Source organism: Rhinolophus hipposideros (genome assembly GCF_964194185.1).
Source record: "Rhinolophus hipposideros genome assembly, chromosome: 18".
Classification (NCBI taxonomy): Eukaryota; Metazoa; Chordata; class Mammalia; order Chiroptera; family Rhinolophidae; genus Rhinolophus; species Rhinolophus hipposideros.
The window spans coordinates 22,291,777-22,309,578 of record NC_138064.1 but is presented as its reverse complement, the minus strand read 5'-3'; the positions used below and the strand labels follow the sequence as shown (position 1 = coordinate 22,309,578).

General features: G+C 36.5%; 1 protein-coding gene across 3 annotated transcripts in view; it reads left to right on the top strand.

Moving 5' to 3' along the window:
* Positions 1-17,802, top strand: part of BZW2 (basic leucine zipper and W2 domains 2) — a 57,598-nt gene that overhangs the window by 533 nt on the left and 39,263 nt on the right. The window contains exon 1 of one of the 3 annotated variants that reach the window (XM_081079170.1): positions 266-531. The exons of 1 other annotated variant lie outside the window; for it this stretch is intronic. In XM_081079170.1, coding sequence (XP_080935296.1) covers positions 491-531 — 41 coding nt within the window. In that variant the 5' untranslated portion in view covers positions 266-490. Of the gene's footprint in view, positions 1-265; positions 532-16,638; positions 16,808-17,802 lie in introns of those variants that run through there. One more of the 3 variants, XM_081079172.1, reaches the window with a different exon arrangement.

Below are 17,802 nucleotides of genomic sequence, written 5' to 3'. Positions count from 1 at the left end.
ATGGGAGTTATCTTTTGGCAAGCCTCTCCCCCTCACCATCACCACACACGCGCACACTACTTGTCATCTCCTCTGGCCTCTGTGGAAGCTGGAGAAGAAAACAGGGGCTGATTCGCTTTATGGTGCCTGTTAAGGATGTTTGGAAGCAATTTACACTTGCACTAATCGTTCGTTTAGGGGAGACGACCTAAAGGGAGGGGGTGGGGAAGGGCCTCTTCGCTCTGCTAGAGTTCTCAGTCTCTTTGTAACTCCGATCTTGAGATTTATGGAGATAGGGAGGGGAAGGGAAGGGGGCGGAGATTAAATTGGTGTTGCTGTCTATATATAGCCTTAGATTAGCCTCTTAATCCAGTCTTCATTCAACTGGAATATGTGGCCTCGAGCTCCAATACTGGGGGGTAAATGCAAGTGTGCACCCTCTTGTGGCTTGGAAACAAGACTTGCTTGCTGATACGAAGTCAGTCATCCCTCCAGAGCGCGCAGCCGTAACATGTTTACAGCATCAGTGAAAGCTGCTTCAGAAATTCGTGTGTACGTTTCGTTTTATTGTTGTTTCTCTACAGACTAGTATTGATGTTTCTCCCAAGATCCATCTGCTTCAAAGAGAAATATTTGAATAATTAGGTGGTTTTTGTTAAGCACCCCTACCACCACTCTTTCTCCCCACAGTGTATACGAAGTGAAGTGCATTTTCCTCTGGCTTACCCTTCCCTTTTTTTTTTTTTTTTTAAAGCATTCACCAACACTTCTGAAATTCTGGAAGATGTTCATCATTATTTCCTGCCTTTAACAAAAATCTTTCTTAAACCCTAGCTGTTTTCTTCTCTAAGACTTCTTCATCTTTACAGACCGGGGCAGATCTGAGCCAAAACATCTTACGTGAAAATGGTTTGAAATTATCCATCTCAGTGTATAACAAAGAAACTTTTGTTGGATGATGCTTTAATAAGGATGAGGCTGTTCAAACAACATGTAGTAAGGCTTTGAGAGGGACCAAGCTTTTGTAACATTTAGAATGCTGTTACTGCCACAGTCTCAATTGATTTAAAACATAGTAGCATGCAGTAGAAACCCACCTAAGAAAATGCTTCCAGAGTAACCGCCCCTAAAATGTGACAGCATCTTACAGCAGTGCATGGCCAGAATTGGGTACTTCATTGCCAGTATTTCCATCTCTTGTGCCAAATTGGGGCCATGGTTACTTGAAGGTCACACCTGTTTGTCTCACTGAGGTTGTCAGATCATGGATGATAGCAACTTATTATTACTTCTTGGTGCCTTATGGCACCTGGTTGGTATTTAGTCCTCTGTGAACACACGACTTCAGTAAATTAAGACATTTAAAGACAAACGTCTACCTAGAAATGCAGATAAATAATATGCTAAGTTTAAATTTCTAGAAATAGATATGTAATGGATAGTGTTCATCAGATGGATTACATTAATCGTTTTGTACAGCGTTAATATTTAATGTAGGAATAAGATTAGCTAATGAGCATCCTTAAACTAGATCGAGGAACTCTTCTTGTACTAAGAATATATTCACATCAAAGAAATTTTATTGATAATGAAATAACTACATATTGAGTATTTAGTCTGTGACAGATATTCTACCAGATGCTTTGTATAGGATTATTTTAATTATTGTTATAGAATTGTGGGAATTACCAACACTATTTCTGCAAATAAAAACACAGAAACTAAAGAAATTAATCAATTTGTCCATTCCCCACAGTTAGGAAGTGTCAAAGCCAGAACTGGAATGTAGATCTTTCTCTAAAACTTTTCTTCTTTTCCCGATTTTCTGCCTAGCTGGCTGACAGTAAGGGGTAAATTATATATTCTGTTAACTAGCTAATAGATAGTCATAGGGTTCAGCATGTCGGAGGGACAAAAGTCTCTCCTTCCTCTCTCTCCAGTTCCTTCTCCATGCCCTACAACCAATGGATCTATTCCTCTCATATCCTTCTTGAGATATTTTATGTGTTTATTCCTCATACTCATGTGTATTTCCACTTTTTTTTTACAGAAATGGGAGCATGCTAACACACTGTTCCACCCTGTGTGATAGAATTTGTGTAATGCTTTGATCTCTCTTCTGTTTCTTTCTTTACCTTTTTAGAAATACTGATTTCTGAAATGTCTGAAATGTTTATATGTGTCCCTTCATCTCTTTTCTACTACTGTCACCCTAAACATCTCCCGGCCTATTGCAATGGATTTCCTAAATGGCCTGCTTCTCTCTCATCTCACCCAATCAAACTAATTCAAGACACCACCAGTTCAATAAACATTGAGCACCTATCATCCACGCAAGAGTGAGACATTCTATAAAGGTAGAACGGATTCGCTTAAAACTTGTCAATGACTTTTCTCTGGCCACAGAATAGAGGCTCAGTTCTGGCCTGGAAGGCTCCAACTTCTGGTCCCAGCAGACATTTCCAGTCAGCCAGCCCCTCCCACACGCTCGGCTCTTAAGGTCACCACGCTGCTGCTGGTTCCCTAACATGCCAGTAATTTCCACCCATTTGTTCCTGCTTTTCTCTTCCTGGAATGACCTCCTTTCCCTCTTAACTGAGTCTCTCCTCCCCCAATCTGAAGACTGCTCAGTTTTCAAAATACTATTTACATGTAACTTCTTCTCCACCTTTCATGATCACCTCTCCCACCCTATTTAATGAGGAGAGTACAGACACTGGTAAACACATTTATTCATGTCCTTCAGCTAGGGGGATAGGTAAAATATTTAGACAGGAGTTACTGGTGAAATTATTGACATCCTCTACAATTCTCTATCTTCTAATGACCCTCTAGAACCCCCCTCCCAAGTAACATCATTGCTTCTTCCTTGGATCCCTATGAAAATACCTAAAGCAGTCACCCTTTTCATGGCATTCTATTATGGTGGCTATTATTAATCTATTTGACTCCTTCTCCTTCTAGACTTTAAATTAATGAAGTATTTACCTTTGTTTATCAAGATTGTAACCCATTATCTTGTACCTACTGTGTGCTCAGGACATGCTGAATTGAATTCAGTTGGATCTTCAAGTTATTTTAGGTGGATTTGTGTCCGTACTGGATTACTTCTTCTTGGCACTGTGACGTGATGGTGACATCATCACAATCATAACCAAGGACAGAAGTTCTTCAAATGTTTTCAGTCTCAAGCTGCTTGATATGCTGACAAATGCTGTCAACCAAAAAAAACCTTTTCCAGGGTTTGCATGTTGCAAACTTTGCATACCCTGCTTGGATTCCCCCGTGAAAGCCCCTGCCCTCCAGCTCTCTGCTTTAAGCGAATGCTGTTTCCTTTTTATTGCGGGGGACTAGCTCAGTTTTGAGTATTACATCGTTCCGGGTAATGTCTTCCTTGACATTTGACTTTCTGTCTTTAGAGTTAGGTACATTTCTTGACTGAGTGGATATTTAATGACATTAAGGAATTTTTATGTTCTTTCAGGTTGAAAATAAGATTGTGGTTATTTTTTTAAAAGATCTCTTATCTTCTGGAGGTATATACTGAACTATGTAAGGAGAAAATGATAGGACATCTGAGATTTGCTTCAATATAACTGTGACAGTGGGGGCAGGGAGGGACTAAGTATCAATGAAACAAAGTTGATTTAACGATTGGAGCTGGGCAACAAGTGTGTTGACGTCGTTATACTGTTCTCTCTACTTTTGGATATGGTTGAAATTTTCCATAATGAAGTTTTTAAAGTAAAATTTGGAAGTATTACAGCCTCTAAGAAATTGTTCTTCTAGGTTTTTTTCTAACAAAACATAAGAAAGTAATTTGAATACAAATGCTCTTTCTCTATACTTGGAATTTAGCTTATGAAATTATTCATTTAAATGTTAAAACAGTTCTACCTCAATCAGCAAGAGACTGTCCTGTGAACAATGCTTTTCCAAAAACTGTTCACATCACATTTTAACGTCTCCACGAAAATAACAGGTAGGTGGCATTACTCAGTGCTGTGTCACAGTTTTATGAATATCTTACTGGCAATTAATCTTCATCATTTTGGGAAACTGACAGTAATTTGCAGACGAGTCTGAACAGGGGGGCAAATATATTTAGTTTAACTGAGAAAATCAAGAGGTGAATGAAGTAGAGCTACTGATTTTCTTCTGTGTCTCATAAACTAAGTCAGAAGGCATTTCCTCCCCCCCCCCCCCCAAAATCAAAATGTACCAAAACTGCTGTGAGCTGTGTCAGTATTGTTAGGCTACGTAGATTAATGTAAGAAAATCAGGACCAGACTCAGGCAACCTAGGTGTGTCTTCTAGGTCCTTACTCTGGGTTTGCATATCTAACTGCTTGTTTCAACACCAATTTCATGGATTTTTGCAACTTTATTAACTTGTGTTTTGATGTTTAAGTTTATTATGTTTTGGACTTATTAAATGCCAGTGTATCCGAAGGACAGCATGTAAATTTTTTGTATCATTATAATATGTCTCCCCAGACTTTATTTGAATGGTTTTTTAAAAGAAGATTTAAGTTCAAAGTCAGGTCTTCACGATTTCTAAGGACTATGTCCAGTATCACTGCAAGTTCATGTTGAAGCACACGTTAATAGATATCCAACTTAGACATGTTTGTATTGGATATGTCACTGTGGAATTTAAAACTCTAGTCTGGTGCCTCTTATCTCTGAGTATAATAAAACTGTTCCAACAATTAAAAATAGAAAGCTATTTCTGCATCAGAAGGAAAAAGGTAGCATTCACCTTCCCAATGAATACATTTAAGCTGGAAAATTGGAGTTTTTATCTCTTGTCATTTGGTTATCTATTGTGGGATTATGTTAGAGCCTGCAGACAAAGCAGTCCTTAAAACTGTGGTCTTCAGCCTCCCGAGTAAAATCTCTTCCTGGTCTGTTGATATGTAGAGTAAAGCAGTCCCATTAAGTAGCCTCTTCTGACCTGGTAGGAAATGATCATGGATGGTCCCTGGGAGACACTCAAGCATAGCCACAGCCCTGGGAGTTAGAATGAGAAAACCAAGGCTCCAGCCTCCAGGATGAGATTTATTTTCCAAGGCTTTCAGTTTCTTCATATATAAAACGGGGATGTTAACCAAATTTATAGGGTGACTTTGAAATCTGTAAGGATACCCTGTGGAATATAAAATGTTATGTAAAAAATGAACTGTTATTTTTAGGGCCAATTCTGTCTATTTTTGCAGTTGGAAAAAATATATACATAACATAATTATAGGCCTAGCTGATAAATCATTTCAAAGTAAAATTGTATAGACGTTAGTATTTGCCATAAGCCTATCTTCCTGCATTTTGGAAGATGAAAATTATTTTTCAAATTAAGAGAGAGACTTTCATACAAGATATAACTCTAGTAATTGTCTCTCAGAATTAATATTTTTTACATTAACAAGAAACCTCGGTGTGCATTTACTATGTTCAATGAATTACACAGGATAAGACATGATCTTTGTCCTCTAGAGGCTTATACCATCCTGGTGGAGACAGGCCAGCCCCTGAAGCAAAAGGGACTAAGGTAATCGTCCTAAAGCTCTTCCCATAGGTTAGACACCTTTGAGCATTTCCCTTCCTCTGTTTAAGTAGCTGTCCGGCTCCTGCCAGTCTTTCAGCTCTAAATCCGACAATGTTGTTACTCTTCTACCCAACCCCCTGTTTCCTGCTCCTGGAATACCCTCCACCCCTTCTGCATATCCCATTTAACTCAAATCCTTCTCGGCTCCAATGACCCCTCCTCCACAGAGCCCTCTCCAGTCCCCAACCAGAGAGAGAGCAGTACAGACACAAGGGTGGAGCTCAGTGGAAGGTCTGATTCCTGGAGAAAGTGAAATTTTGAACAGAGTCTGGAAGGATTGGTGAATTGGGCCAGGCAAGTCAGAAAAGTAAATATTAGCTGTAATTGCAGGGCCAACCGTACTGGAACTAGATAGAAATGATTTCATTCAAAGCTGTGTTTTCCTCAATGTCAACTTTTTAAAATAAATGTGGTAGATTATATTTTAAAGAACACGTTGATGGTATGTCCTTGCTCTCAAGTAATTTATAAAATGTGACATCGCATGTTGAAGACTAAACTGAAAATGATAAAGCAGTATCTCCAGAACTGGTGGCAGCAGGAAAGTTGATAATGAACATAACAAAAGAAACAATGGAAGAGAAAATCACATACTGTTTGAATAGTTTGCCCGTGAATACAAAGTGATTTGAAATTATCCAAAATAGTGTGTAAATAGCCAAAACAGCGGGGAAAATAAAATGAGGAGGAAATTCTTTGTGAAGTTTATTTTGCAAATGAAATGTCTGAATATTCGATCCATGGAACCTGATCTATACCTCAAAGGAATTTTAGGATTTGTCCTTTTCTCAACTTGTTTTTTCCAATTGGACTATTCTTTTTTTTTTCCCCCCCTACTCTTATGGATAAAGACATTGCTGAAGCAATTAAACCTGAGAGATAGCGCTCAAGGGGATTTAATAATCAGATTAATGTGAATCACTTTAATGCGGAGATTGTGGTTGTCATTAGGAATTTTCACAGCATATTTTCTTTTTATCTATCGGGGAAAAACACGTGATGATTTAGAATAATTTCTAATTTTTTAAAAATATAAAGTCTACCAATATTGGCAGGGTGTGCACAAGAATACTTTTCATTCTTAACTCACTCTGATGTCTATACTCAGGCTGTGGGTCTCTTTAGCAAATATCTTTTGGGCAGTTAAGTACCAGGTGGAATCATTTGGCCTGTTCCAAGTTTGGCGTGTGTTCAGTAAAGAATGTCAAAAAAATGTTCAAATAGTCATAGTTGTAAACTATGTTCTTTGAAAAATAAAGGTAACTCACTGAATGTACCATTCTTTTGCTGAATGCTGAGGAGACAGTGCTTTCATTATTCTTTCTTGATTTTTAATATCAAGTGTATCTTTTTGTTTTTTAGTTTATGTCAAAAAAGAAAGAAAATATAAAGATCACATATAAGGGAGACGAACACCCCACATGAATATGAAAACTACTCTCCTTTGGCTATCTTTAATTCTCTTAGTTATGGAAATATTTTATTTGGAAACTAATAATTAAATCTGTGAAAGATATGTTTTCTCTGTCCGTGTTTCAATTTACTTTTATGTTAGATCACGACTTAAAAATAATTGTCAAGTATACTATTATTTTTGAGAACTTCTAAATAAATCTTAAAACTCCTGGGCAGGGCCGGCCGGGTGGCGCAGGCGGTTAGAGCTCCGTGCTCCTAACTCCGAAGGCTGCCGGTTCGATTCCCACATGGGCCAGTGGGCTCTCAACCAAAAAAAAAAAAAAAAAAAAAAACTCCTGGGCAGAGGTGAAGAATAAGGGATACTAACACACTATCAATAATATAGCATACACCACTGTGGGCCGCGCGGTTTCATCCTCTTTTGTACACCCACATAAAGGACTTGAATACTTTTCGAACTAACCTTGATAGCTTCCTGGATTTGTGATCATTTCTAAAGAAAAAAGAAAAGAACACGACATTTTTTTTTTTTCTCTGTATACAAGGTAATAGACTGGGGTTATTATAAACAGGAAGGAGACCCCCAAGTTGATGGTACAGAGGAAACTGCGGGCTAGAGGAAAGGGATGTAGCCTTGCTGTTTAGGGTGTGAAGACTGTTTTTGTTAGAGTTGGGCCTCAGCAGGAAATAATTTGATAACTGGTTCCCATAGTACTGGAAACCATGGTGCCATAAATTTCCTACTATTTACATGTCTCTAAGAGGCAGGATTTTTGTTAAATCCTCTCACTAAAGACATTTTTTTCCTTAATATAAATCCATGTAGAACTATTTTGCATTTTGGAGGTAATATATGCTAATCCAGTTTATCCAAGTTCTGAACCAGACTTTAAAATTAATATTTATACTTTATCTGATTCTAAACCATAAAATCGGAGGCATATAATGAAAAAGCTGCCTTTATGAGTCACATAAATAATTTCCCAAGACACTGCAGCAACTTTGGTTGTCTATTGGGAAATTGCACTGAGTAGAGCTTGAGATAATCAGATTCTGGCCTTGACTATTCCAGGTATGTGAGCCCCCCTGATGGGTAGGGAATTTTGGTTTTGATCTCTGCTATATCACCAATGTTAGAATGCAACACATGACATCAAGCAAGTGGTGTGACATCTCAGAGCCTTCCTGGAGTGTTAGATGCACGTCTGGGTTTAGGTCCATGGTTTTCAATCATGTACAGTAATTATAAGTCTAAAAGTAAAGCATACACATTTAATTATTAAAGCATTCACATAGACACAATTGCAACGCAATGCATCATGTGATGTACCTTGCAGACTGGAGACCAGTAATTCTTGTTAACCCACTCTGCCAGACTTTTTGTGCAGTGCTTGGGTCAAACCTCTACCTGCGAGAAAGTGAGCACCATGCTACTGGTCTGACTGGTCCCTGCTGCATTCCTAGTAACTAGTACCAGATGTGTGTTTGGTAAATGAATACGAAGGAATGATTCTCTATATGTTTGAGTCTTTTAAAAAAGTATGCTTGAGAGACTTTGGAGTACTATGCTGTTTTGTTTGTTTGTTTGTTTGGTTGGTTGGTTGGTTGGTTGGTTTTGTTTTGTTTTCCCCTCTCTTTTAATTTGAGTTTGTGTGGTCCTATAAAATTGTGTCAGGGAGTACAGTCTCATACGTTGCTGTGTTGTGTCCCATTAAGTCTTAGGCTAGACTTCAGTATTTCTATGCAGTTCATGTTCTCGTTGTGAAATAGGCATGGGTATGCTAAGTATCTTTCTTGTGTGGACAGCCCTTCAAATAAAACTTCATCTGCTAGACAGGCTTGGGCAGGTCCCCTTCCGGGAGGATGGGGGAAAGAGGGACTTGAGAAATCTCATAAGTGAGGGAATGTTTGGATGCCTGCCTACTACCACCTTTGAGCATCCCGAAGGTCCATTACCATCCATGTTTTTTAAGCAATTGCTCCAAAGCAAGTTATCTCACTAGTTACCAGGCTAGGGTGTTATTTTTCCCCCCAGAAGATTTTGGTTTCCTCTCCTGCTTGATTAAAATGCTGAGAAGAGAGGACCACCCTTCAATCCTCCTTTCCATAAAACCTTATCTTCTAACTTCCCAATTAGTAGTCAGAAACACCCCATCAGTTTTGTGTCTGACACAAACTCAGCCTTAAGAAACTGACTTGCTCTTAGTCGTTTTGACAACACTCCCTGCTGATTTTTTTTAAAAGACTTTATATTTTTAGAGCAGTTTTAGGTTAATAACAAAATTAAGAGGAAGATACAGAGATTTCCTCTCTACCCTCTGCCTGGACACACACCTAGGCTCCCACATTACCATCATCCCCCACCAGAGTGGGACATTTGTTACTGGTGATGAATTATTGATTGTTTGATAGCACATGGTCTCGTACATACTGGGTGCCTGACATAAATGTTCGATTCATTTTCTATATACACACGCACACACATGCACGTATGTTGATTTATTGTTCATATGCATAGACATTTTCTTAAAGTATATGTAAGACAGGGTTAAAAGATTAAATATGTTATTACTTCCCTAGAGTGGGACTCTACTCCGTAGCATGAGATCAGGAGTAAAAGCTTGGGAAATGGACTTTATTTTTTTACTTTATACTCTTAGACTGTGCTAGTTTTTTGCCATCAGGGTATTAGTACTTTATAATTTAAATGAGCCAATGAAAGTAAAATAATATAGAGAGGCCATCTTGTTTTTTCTAAGCTTAAAACTACAATCTGATTTAAAAATTTCAAAGACAGTTCCCTCTCCAAGAAAGGTTTCTGATTTTCCTAAAGTGATGTATTAGAACACATGGCTTTTAAAATAAAGATGCTAAAGGATGTCGTTGTATCAAGTCGCATAACAGCAAATTCTAATGCAGTTATATTTTTTTTAATTTTTAAAGTTGTAATTTGGTGAAGTATTAGAAAAGATGGTAGAATTGTGTTTAATTATTTTTTCTGTATGTGTGCAGTGCGCTTCTTCTCCAAAATGAAGGATTATATCATTATAATGTGTACAGTTGTCATTACTGAAAATTAGAATTATGGATACTTTTTCCCAATTTTTCCCTAAATTTTCAGCATTGTACATGATGAACAGATTTTATAATTAGAGATCTTTAAGACATTATTTTCTCTACAGTAAATATTTGTTTTCCTCATGTATATCAAATAATCAAGTGGTATGTCTTATAATACAGAAAATTTATGACCATATTTTAATGAGATAAATAAACATAATGGATCACATAAAACCATATCTTGGTAGATATGGACCTTTCAAATCATCACCTAGAATTTTATATTTACTCTGTTAATAATTGATTAATAAATATTTTAAATTGCTTTTTGAAGAGTATGTTAATTGCCTTTGAACACTAAAAAAGGGGTTCGTAAATATTAATCAAAAAAAGTTTTGATTAATAAAAGCATTGTTTAGTTTATAGTTATCCTGTGTTTAAGGAAGAAATTAATTTGATCGGTAAATTCTGGGATGTATGTTTTTCAATCAGTTAAGTTACTATACAACATTTTGTACTTGTATGTGCTTTTGCTTGATAAATACTTTTTTTTAAATACATAGAACAAATAATGCGCTCTTATTTAAAAACTGTAAAAACCTTTTCTGTTCAGGAATTATAACTTTGCCTTTAGGTATTTGTTTTTAATTAGTAGAGGTTAGCACTTCTTATCTTTAAGCAGCTCGTGTTGTATTTTGCACATACAGATTAATTTTCCTTGTTGACTTTATTCCCCTGATTATGATATTTAATAATTCTCCATTTTATTTTACATACTTCTGAATCTCTTCTTACGCAGAGCTGTAATGTAGAAGAGAGTATTTCCATGGCAGGACTAATACAGGTAGTGTGGGGTGTGGTTGAGCAGTTCTTAACGCCTGTGTGTTAAGCATGTTGTGTGCTCTATGAATACAACAGAATAAAGAACATTCTCGTCTGATGCGGCAGTGAGGGCGTTTTTAAAATACTCAAATATCTTCTTGTACACAGGACAGTTAAATGCAAGGACTATAGTAACCAGAATAATGTATTATAAGCATCTTGAAATGAAGAGTTGAGGTGTTTTGGTGGTGTGTTGTTTTGTTCCTGGAGAATGCCATCAATACAGCAAGGTGATTTCCATCTTCACAGCTGAGCAGATCCTGAAGGGGTTGAAAAGTTATGGTCTCTCTCTCTCCGTAGCAAGCTTGATTTCTCAGCACTGCCAGAAAATACAAAATCTCTGTATTGTTCAGGTTCCTGGGCTTTTTTTCAGCTCCCTTCATTGTTCTCCTTGCTTTAGTTCATTCTCTAAAATACGCATGGCTTCCAAAGTTTGCCTTTGTTCCATGGTTCTATGCGTAAATGTTCACTTTTGTTTCTGAATCAGGTTGTGTACACTTCGTCCTTTATTATTACTTATCCCTTATTACTCTGGTGTGTATTTTCTAAGACTCTAAGGCACGTCTCTTACAGAACCATAGTGGAATAATAAAATTTAATGAATTTAATATAGATATCATACCTATCATTATAGTTTATACTACCCCAATTTCATCAATTATTCCAATAATGTTATATATGCATACATATGAGTATGCATATATGTATGTATGTACTCCCCCCCCCCACTACCACCTCTGCCCCCGCACCCCCACCCCCACTGCAGTATAATATCCACTCCAGGATTGCATATTACATCTAGTAATGTCCTTTTGGTTCTCCTCTAATTTGCAACTGTCTTTTGGTCTCCATTTTTTTTTTTTTTCCTTAATACATTGACATTTTTGAAGAATACAGGCCAGTTGTTCTGGAGAATGTCCCTAGACATGCCTTTGTTTCCTCATGATTAAATTTAGGTCATGTGTATTTGTTTGGAACACGACATAAAACAATATCCTAAGTGTATAAAAGTCCTAAGTATGAAACATCTAGAAACATGGGATGGCAGTTGTCACTTGGTTAAGGTATCTTGTTTCTCTACTGTGTAGTTATTATTTTTCCTTTTGTAATTTATGTGAAGGTGGTTTGAGTCTATGTAAATACCTTATTACTCATCAAGCACCCTCACACACACACGCATCAGGGTACATTTAGCATACTTAACTCGTGCATCATCAGTTTTTGGTACAATGATTGCAGAATGGTGATTTTCTAACTGTTTCCTTTTCCTACGTAAAAGCTTTGTTTTCTACCCAGTTAATTCCTTTTCACTTGTGTACTGATAAATTTCCTTTTGCTTTGTCCTCTTTTAAAGCAAGTCCGTATTTTCGGACACAAGATGTCCCTGCTCCAACCTTGGAATCATCCATTTATGCAAGAAACCTTGGTTTCTTTTAGTAGGAAATAATCTTTAGATCCTGTGGCATTTCTTTTCATGCACGAATAATATTATTACTTATGATTCTTTTGAAATTGGTTTGAGCTTCAGAAGAGGCTAAAGATTTTTTTATTTAAACATATACAATATTATAAAAGTGATATATACTTATAGAAAATATGGGCAACTAAAATAAGAGGAATGAACTGTCCCTTGATCCCAACTGCTCATGGTGACCACTGTTGAGTGTTAGTATATTTTATGTAGTTAAGATCCTATCGTATATAGAATTGATTTTTTTCCTGTTTCTACTTAGCATATCACTTTTTCCAAGTCATAAAACAAACAATTGTATTTTTCAATCATATATTGCATTTTAAAGTCCCTTTTTTCCTTAATGTCTTTTTATTTATGACTGCAATATCCGGGAAGAGAGAAAGTTTGTCTACTGGTGCTCAGCTTCTTCTTTGTCTTCCTCTTCAAATCCCAGATTGTTGCCTATTTTCCGCCCTCCCTTTGGATAGCAGAGGATGTAAAATTATCAACGTGGAAATATATCAATTAGTATCAAAGACTGTGGGAAGCTTTTGTTTTGTATACTAATTATACTTTTGATTTTAGCTATGACAAGCTACTCAGTGATAAATCTGTGTTCTCTAAACTTGACTTCAGTGTTTGGCAAACACAAGCAAGTCATTCAAGGAAATATCTGCCTGCTTGCTGCTCCACGGTGTTTAGAACTGTGCATATAATTTTTAACTCTAGAGAGTAAGGACTGTGTCTGGTTTTGTTCACCATTGTTTCCTCTTTAGTTCAGGGTTTTCCAACCTTGTCACTATTGAAATTTTGGACCCAATAACCTTTGTTTTGTGTGTGTGTGGAGGTGTCCATTGTAGATTGTTCAGCAGCATACCTGGCCTCTACCTATTAGATTCCAGTAACACCCCCCTTCTCCATGGCATGACAATCAAAAACAGCTCCAGACACTGCCAATGTCCCCTGGGAAACAAAATAACCCTGAAGTGCGACCACTGCTCTAGTACAAAGCCTAACACACAATAAGCACCCCCCAAATACTTGCTAGATTAATAAGTATACTTAAAAGACCGCAGGATATTTCCTTGTTTTATGCCACCATTTCCTCTAAATTTTCAGAATTTACAATGTGAAATATACGTATGCAATCATTATCAAAATGCTGTTGTCTGCAGACAGAAGTTCTAAGGGTCTTATCTAGAAGAGAGAGGTTTTAGGACATTTTGCTATTAAAATGCCCTGAAACATTATATTTGAGGGATGGATTTTTTCCAAAGTATGCTACCATGTGTGGAGTTTATGTGTGTTTGTGTCTTTCAAAGTGTTGAGAGACAGCGAAGGACATGAGCAAGATTAAACCATCTGGAAAGGTGAATGAGCCTGGTGAATCAGTGGTAGGGAAGGATCTGGAAAGCTTCCATCTGGGGCAAATGAAAGGGTACAGAGAGGGAATGTGCAAGCCCTAGGAGACTTAGATTTCTATGAAGAGGTTGTACACTAATACTTAAAATGTAATATTTGGAATATTTGTATTTTTATTAAAAGGGAAGCAAAATATTAGCCTTTAGGAATAAGATAGGTATGCTAATGAATTTAAGGTATAGAGGTTTGGAAATGTTATAATGAAAATTTTATCATGATGCCTTTATATCTTCTTAGGGAAGATTTAGAGGAACTAGTTAACTCTTGGTACTGTTTTTTTCACAACACAATTCCTTTGAGCTTTGGTCATTTTTTTCCGTATAAGGTAGTTGCTTAGCACAATTTATGTTTCCACTGTTAATGCCTGTCACTGAAAAATATAGTTGTAGATTTTTGAGGAGAGAACTGTTATCACGTTTCATGCTTGTTAAGAAAGATTTTTGTTTTCTCATATCTATAGGGATAAGAGTGAAGGGGATATGAATATAACAGTAATCTTTGTATTAAAGAAAGGAATATTGATTTTGTTTAGAAATATTTTTCTTCTATAGGCTATCTCATTTTAAAATTTTAATGTTTTTTTTTTCCAATTATTGTAAATACTAAAACTTCCATAGAATTTACTAGGAGATATAATGAAGCTTTTTGTAAAGGCTGAGTGATTTTGATTATAGAGAGGTTGTTACAAAATCATGGTAAGGATATTAAACAGGCTAATGTTATTCTGGGAAACAAATTGTATAGTGTTATTCTAGGCATACATTTAGTGTATTGCTATATAGTGTTAATAATTTAATCTTTTAGAGAGCAATTTAATTATATTTGCTTCTTTTGAGAGAATGATGCTACAGTGTTATCAACCCAAATGATTCCTGGATATGATCACATTCTGTAAAGGATTTTATGATGTTTCTTCGTGCACTTTTAGCTTTAATGGAAAGGAGAATAGTTTATAATCCTGGGCATTTTTCAGTTTGTTATTTTATGGTCAATTATTTCACTGATTTGGAATATAAAATAAAACATAATTCTTGAAACTTAACAGCTAAACACAAAGTACTTGTTGAGAATGTTGCAGCAAAGTGGCTGAATGATGTTACGAGTTTTATGTGCTCTGTCTTTATGAAACACGTTATCCTTATGGGATGGTATTTCTGCCCCATAATTTTTTATTATCTTAGAATCAAAAGTCCCCCCCCCCCTATTGTCTTAAGTGAAACTGACTCCACGCAGAGAGTTTCACTTTTGACTTTTGGTCTTTTCCTTTCCTTTTCTGCTGTAGACATGTGGTTTTGACATTTGGGCAAAATGCTCCTAAGAACTACTTGATTTGAAAAAAGTATTAATGGAATCCTATTTTTGGATGTATTTTTACCTTTTTATCAAATATAAGTGTGTCGGGCCATAAGGAATGCTTGGGAACTGGGTTGCTAAGTATAATAGCCTCTAGACACACTGGCTATTTCACTTTTAATTTTAATTAATGAAAATTAAATAAAACTAAACATTTAGTTCCTCAGTCACACCAGTAACATGTCAAGGACTCAGTAGCCACATGTGTCTGGCAGCTACCATGTTATTGCAGATATAGAACATTTCCACCATCACAGACTGTTCTATCGGATGCACTTCTCTAGGATGGGGGTTGGCAAACTACAACCTGTGGGCTAGTTTAATCCAACACTTGTTTTTGTAAGTGAAGTTTTATTAGAATACAGCCATGACCATTTGTTTCCCTGTTATCAGTGGCTGCTTTCAGACTGTAACAGCAGAATTGAGTAGGTGGAACAGAGACCACGAGGCTCAGAGAGCCTAAAATATTTTCTTTCTATCTCTTTATAGAAAAAGATGGTGACCTCACTTTAGAGTGTGCATATTTATAAAGTTGAGGTTGTTTGAATGGCATGCCTATTATATGTATAACACATATCTGTGCTGCAACAGGTTATATAAGGCAGATTACCATAGATCAAAGATGAGCCAGACCAGAAAAACAAAGTAACAGGCCAAAAGTCTGAGTTACTAGCTCGGAACACTCATCCCCTTGTAAGGACAACTAGAAGGTAAATCCTTCTCTGGTAGATCAGATTCTTTCCGAAAAGAGAAGAATTCAAGAATACCAAGCAAGACAACATGCAAATGATGCTGGTGGGCTGGGCAACTGGCAGAGTTAGTACACAGTTATTATGAGATACACCTGGGCTGCTGCTGGCCCATTATCACCCTTGGGCCCAGAGTCTGTCCGACTGGAGGTGTGCGTGATGGAATCTGCAAAGGACACAAGGATAGTTAGCAAATTAAGAGTGAAAAGAGTACCCAGTTTCTACTTTTTGGTTGATTGGCTCACTCTTGTATTTTTATGGTCTTTTATCTTGTGGAATACCAAGGAATTGAGTCGCTTAGATAACATGTGAAATACTTAAATCCATTTTGTTTTGGCATTTTGCAATTTTTAAAAATGTTTTAAACCATGGAGCTTTTCCATATTGGTTCACATGAGCTGATTTGGTCTTTATTATGCTTGGCTTACAGGGTTTATTTTGTGTGTTTTTTTTTAATGGAAGCCAGATCATGATGTATATATATTGTACCCCAGACGAATTTGTCTTTCAGGATTCTGTTAAACTCTGATAAATATATATGTATATATTTTTTTTAATAAGTTATCTTCAAGTTGTAAATTGTAATGTAATCTAATAAAAGTAAGCTTTTGACATTGGCCCAATAGAACTGTTTTGTCTTTGCTACTCTTTCTTTGTGACGTTCCCAGGTTTAAGCTAGCACAGTTTCTTATTCAAAGTGCCCTTGCTCCTTTTTGCCAGGGCTTCGGTGAGTGCCTTATAAAGGCTGACCCTCACTGGAGCAGATAATAATGTAGCAGGGAGAGCTAAATTTAGAGGGAGGCAAGCCTGTGCTCCAAATAGTAACAGCTTAAAGGATAGAGACTTTTGGTGAACAGAATATCTTCATTTAGTCTTTCAATACCAGTAGGTGAGTCTCTGTTTTCATTTTTGGTCTGTGTACATCAAAATTTTTGCATACTTTTTATGTTTACATGTCATTGTGTTATTTTCCACAAAGAATATATTGGGGGTGTGAAAAATAAGTCCACATAACTAACTAGGCAATGAAGTACCAAACTTTTGTGTTTAGAACTGAAGAAAGCATAAATGCAGCTAATGGTTTTTAAAACAGAGTTATTAATAATTCTCTCATAGGTGAGCTGTGTTTAGTTGTAGTTCTCCATTAGCAGAAAAAAATAGAAACTGAGTGCAAAGGTAGAGTTGATTGGGGGAATCCTATGTGTTTATATTCTGGACTCTAAAATAAAACTTTTGGAGAGGGGCTCACACTTTTAAAATATTTTTTATTCGAAAATAAAATCATCTTTGGCAAAGAGTAACTCCTTCATTGCATGTGCTCCTACTAGAGAAGTTTCAGGCTGCTTGGGCTCTGTTTTTTTCTATTTTTATTTATTGTATCTCAGTATGAGACCCAAACTCTTTAATAGGTATTTTTCCTTACTAACACAGCAAAATATTTTATGTAATGTTTGTTGTGTTTGGGAAGGTGTAGCAACAATACACACACACACACACACACACACACACACTCGTGTATATATATTTATTACTTGTTCCCCAGTGAAATGTTAGCTGAGTAAATCCAGAGTAAATCTGTTGAAAATGCCATCAGGGTGTGGGGGGAGGGAGATAAGGGTAAGGGGGATCAAATATATGGTCATGGAAGGAGAACTGACTCTGGGTTATGAACACACAATGGGATTTATAGATGGTGTAATACAGAATTATACACCTGAAATCTATGTAATTTCACTAACAATTGTCACCCCAATAAATTAAAAAAGAAAAAAAAAAGAAAATGCCAACAGGGAAATTTCTGAATGAGAGTTTTGCAGTGAATATAAATAATGCATTAGAGGCTCCATTTCCAACATCTATCAAACAAAATGAGATTTCATTGAT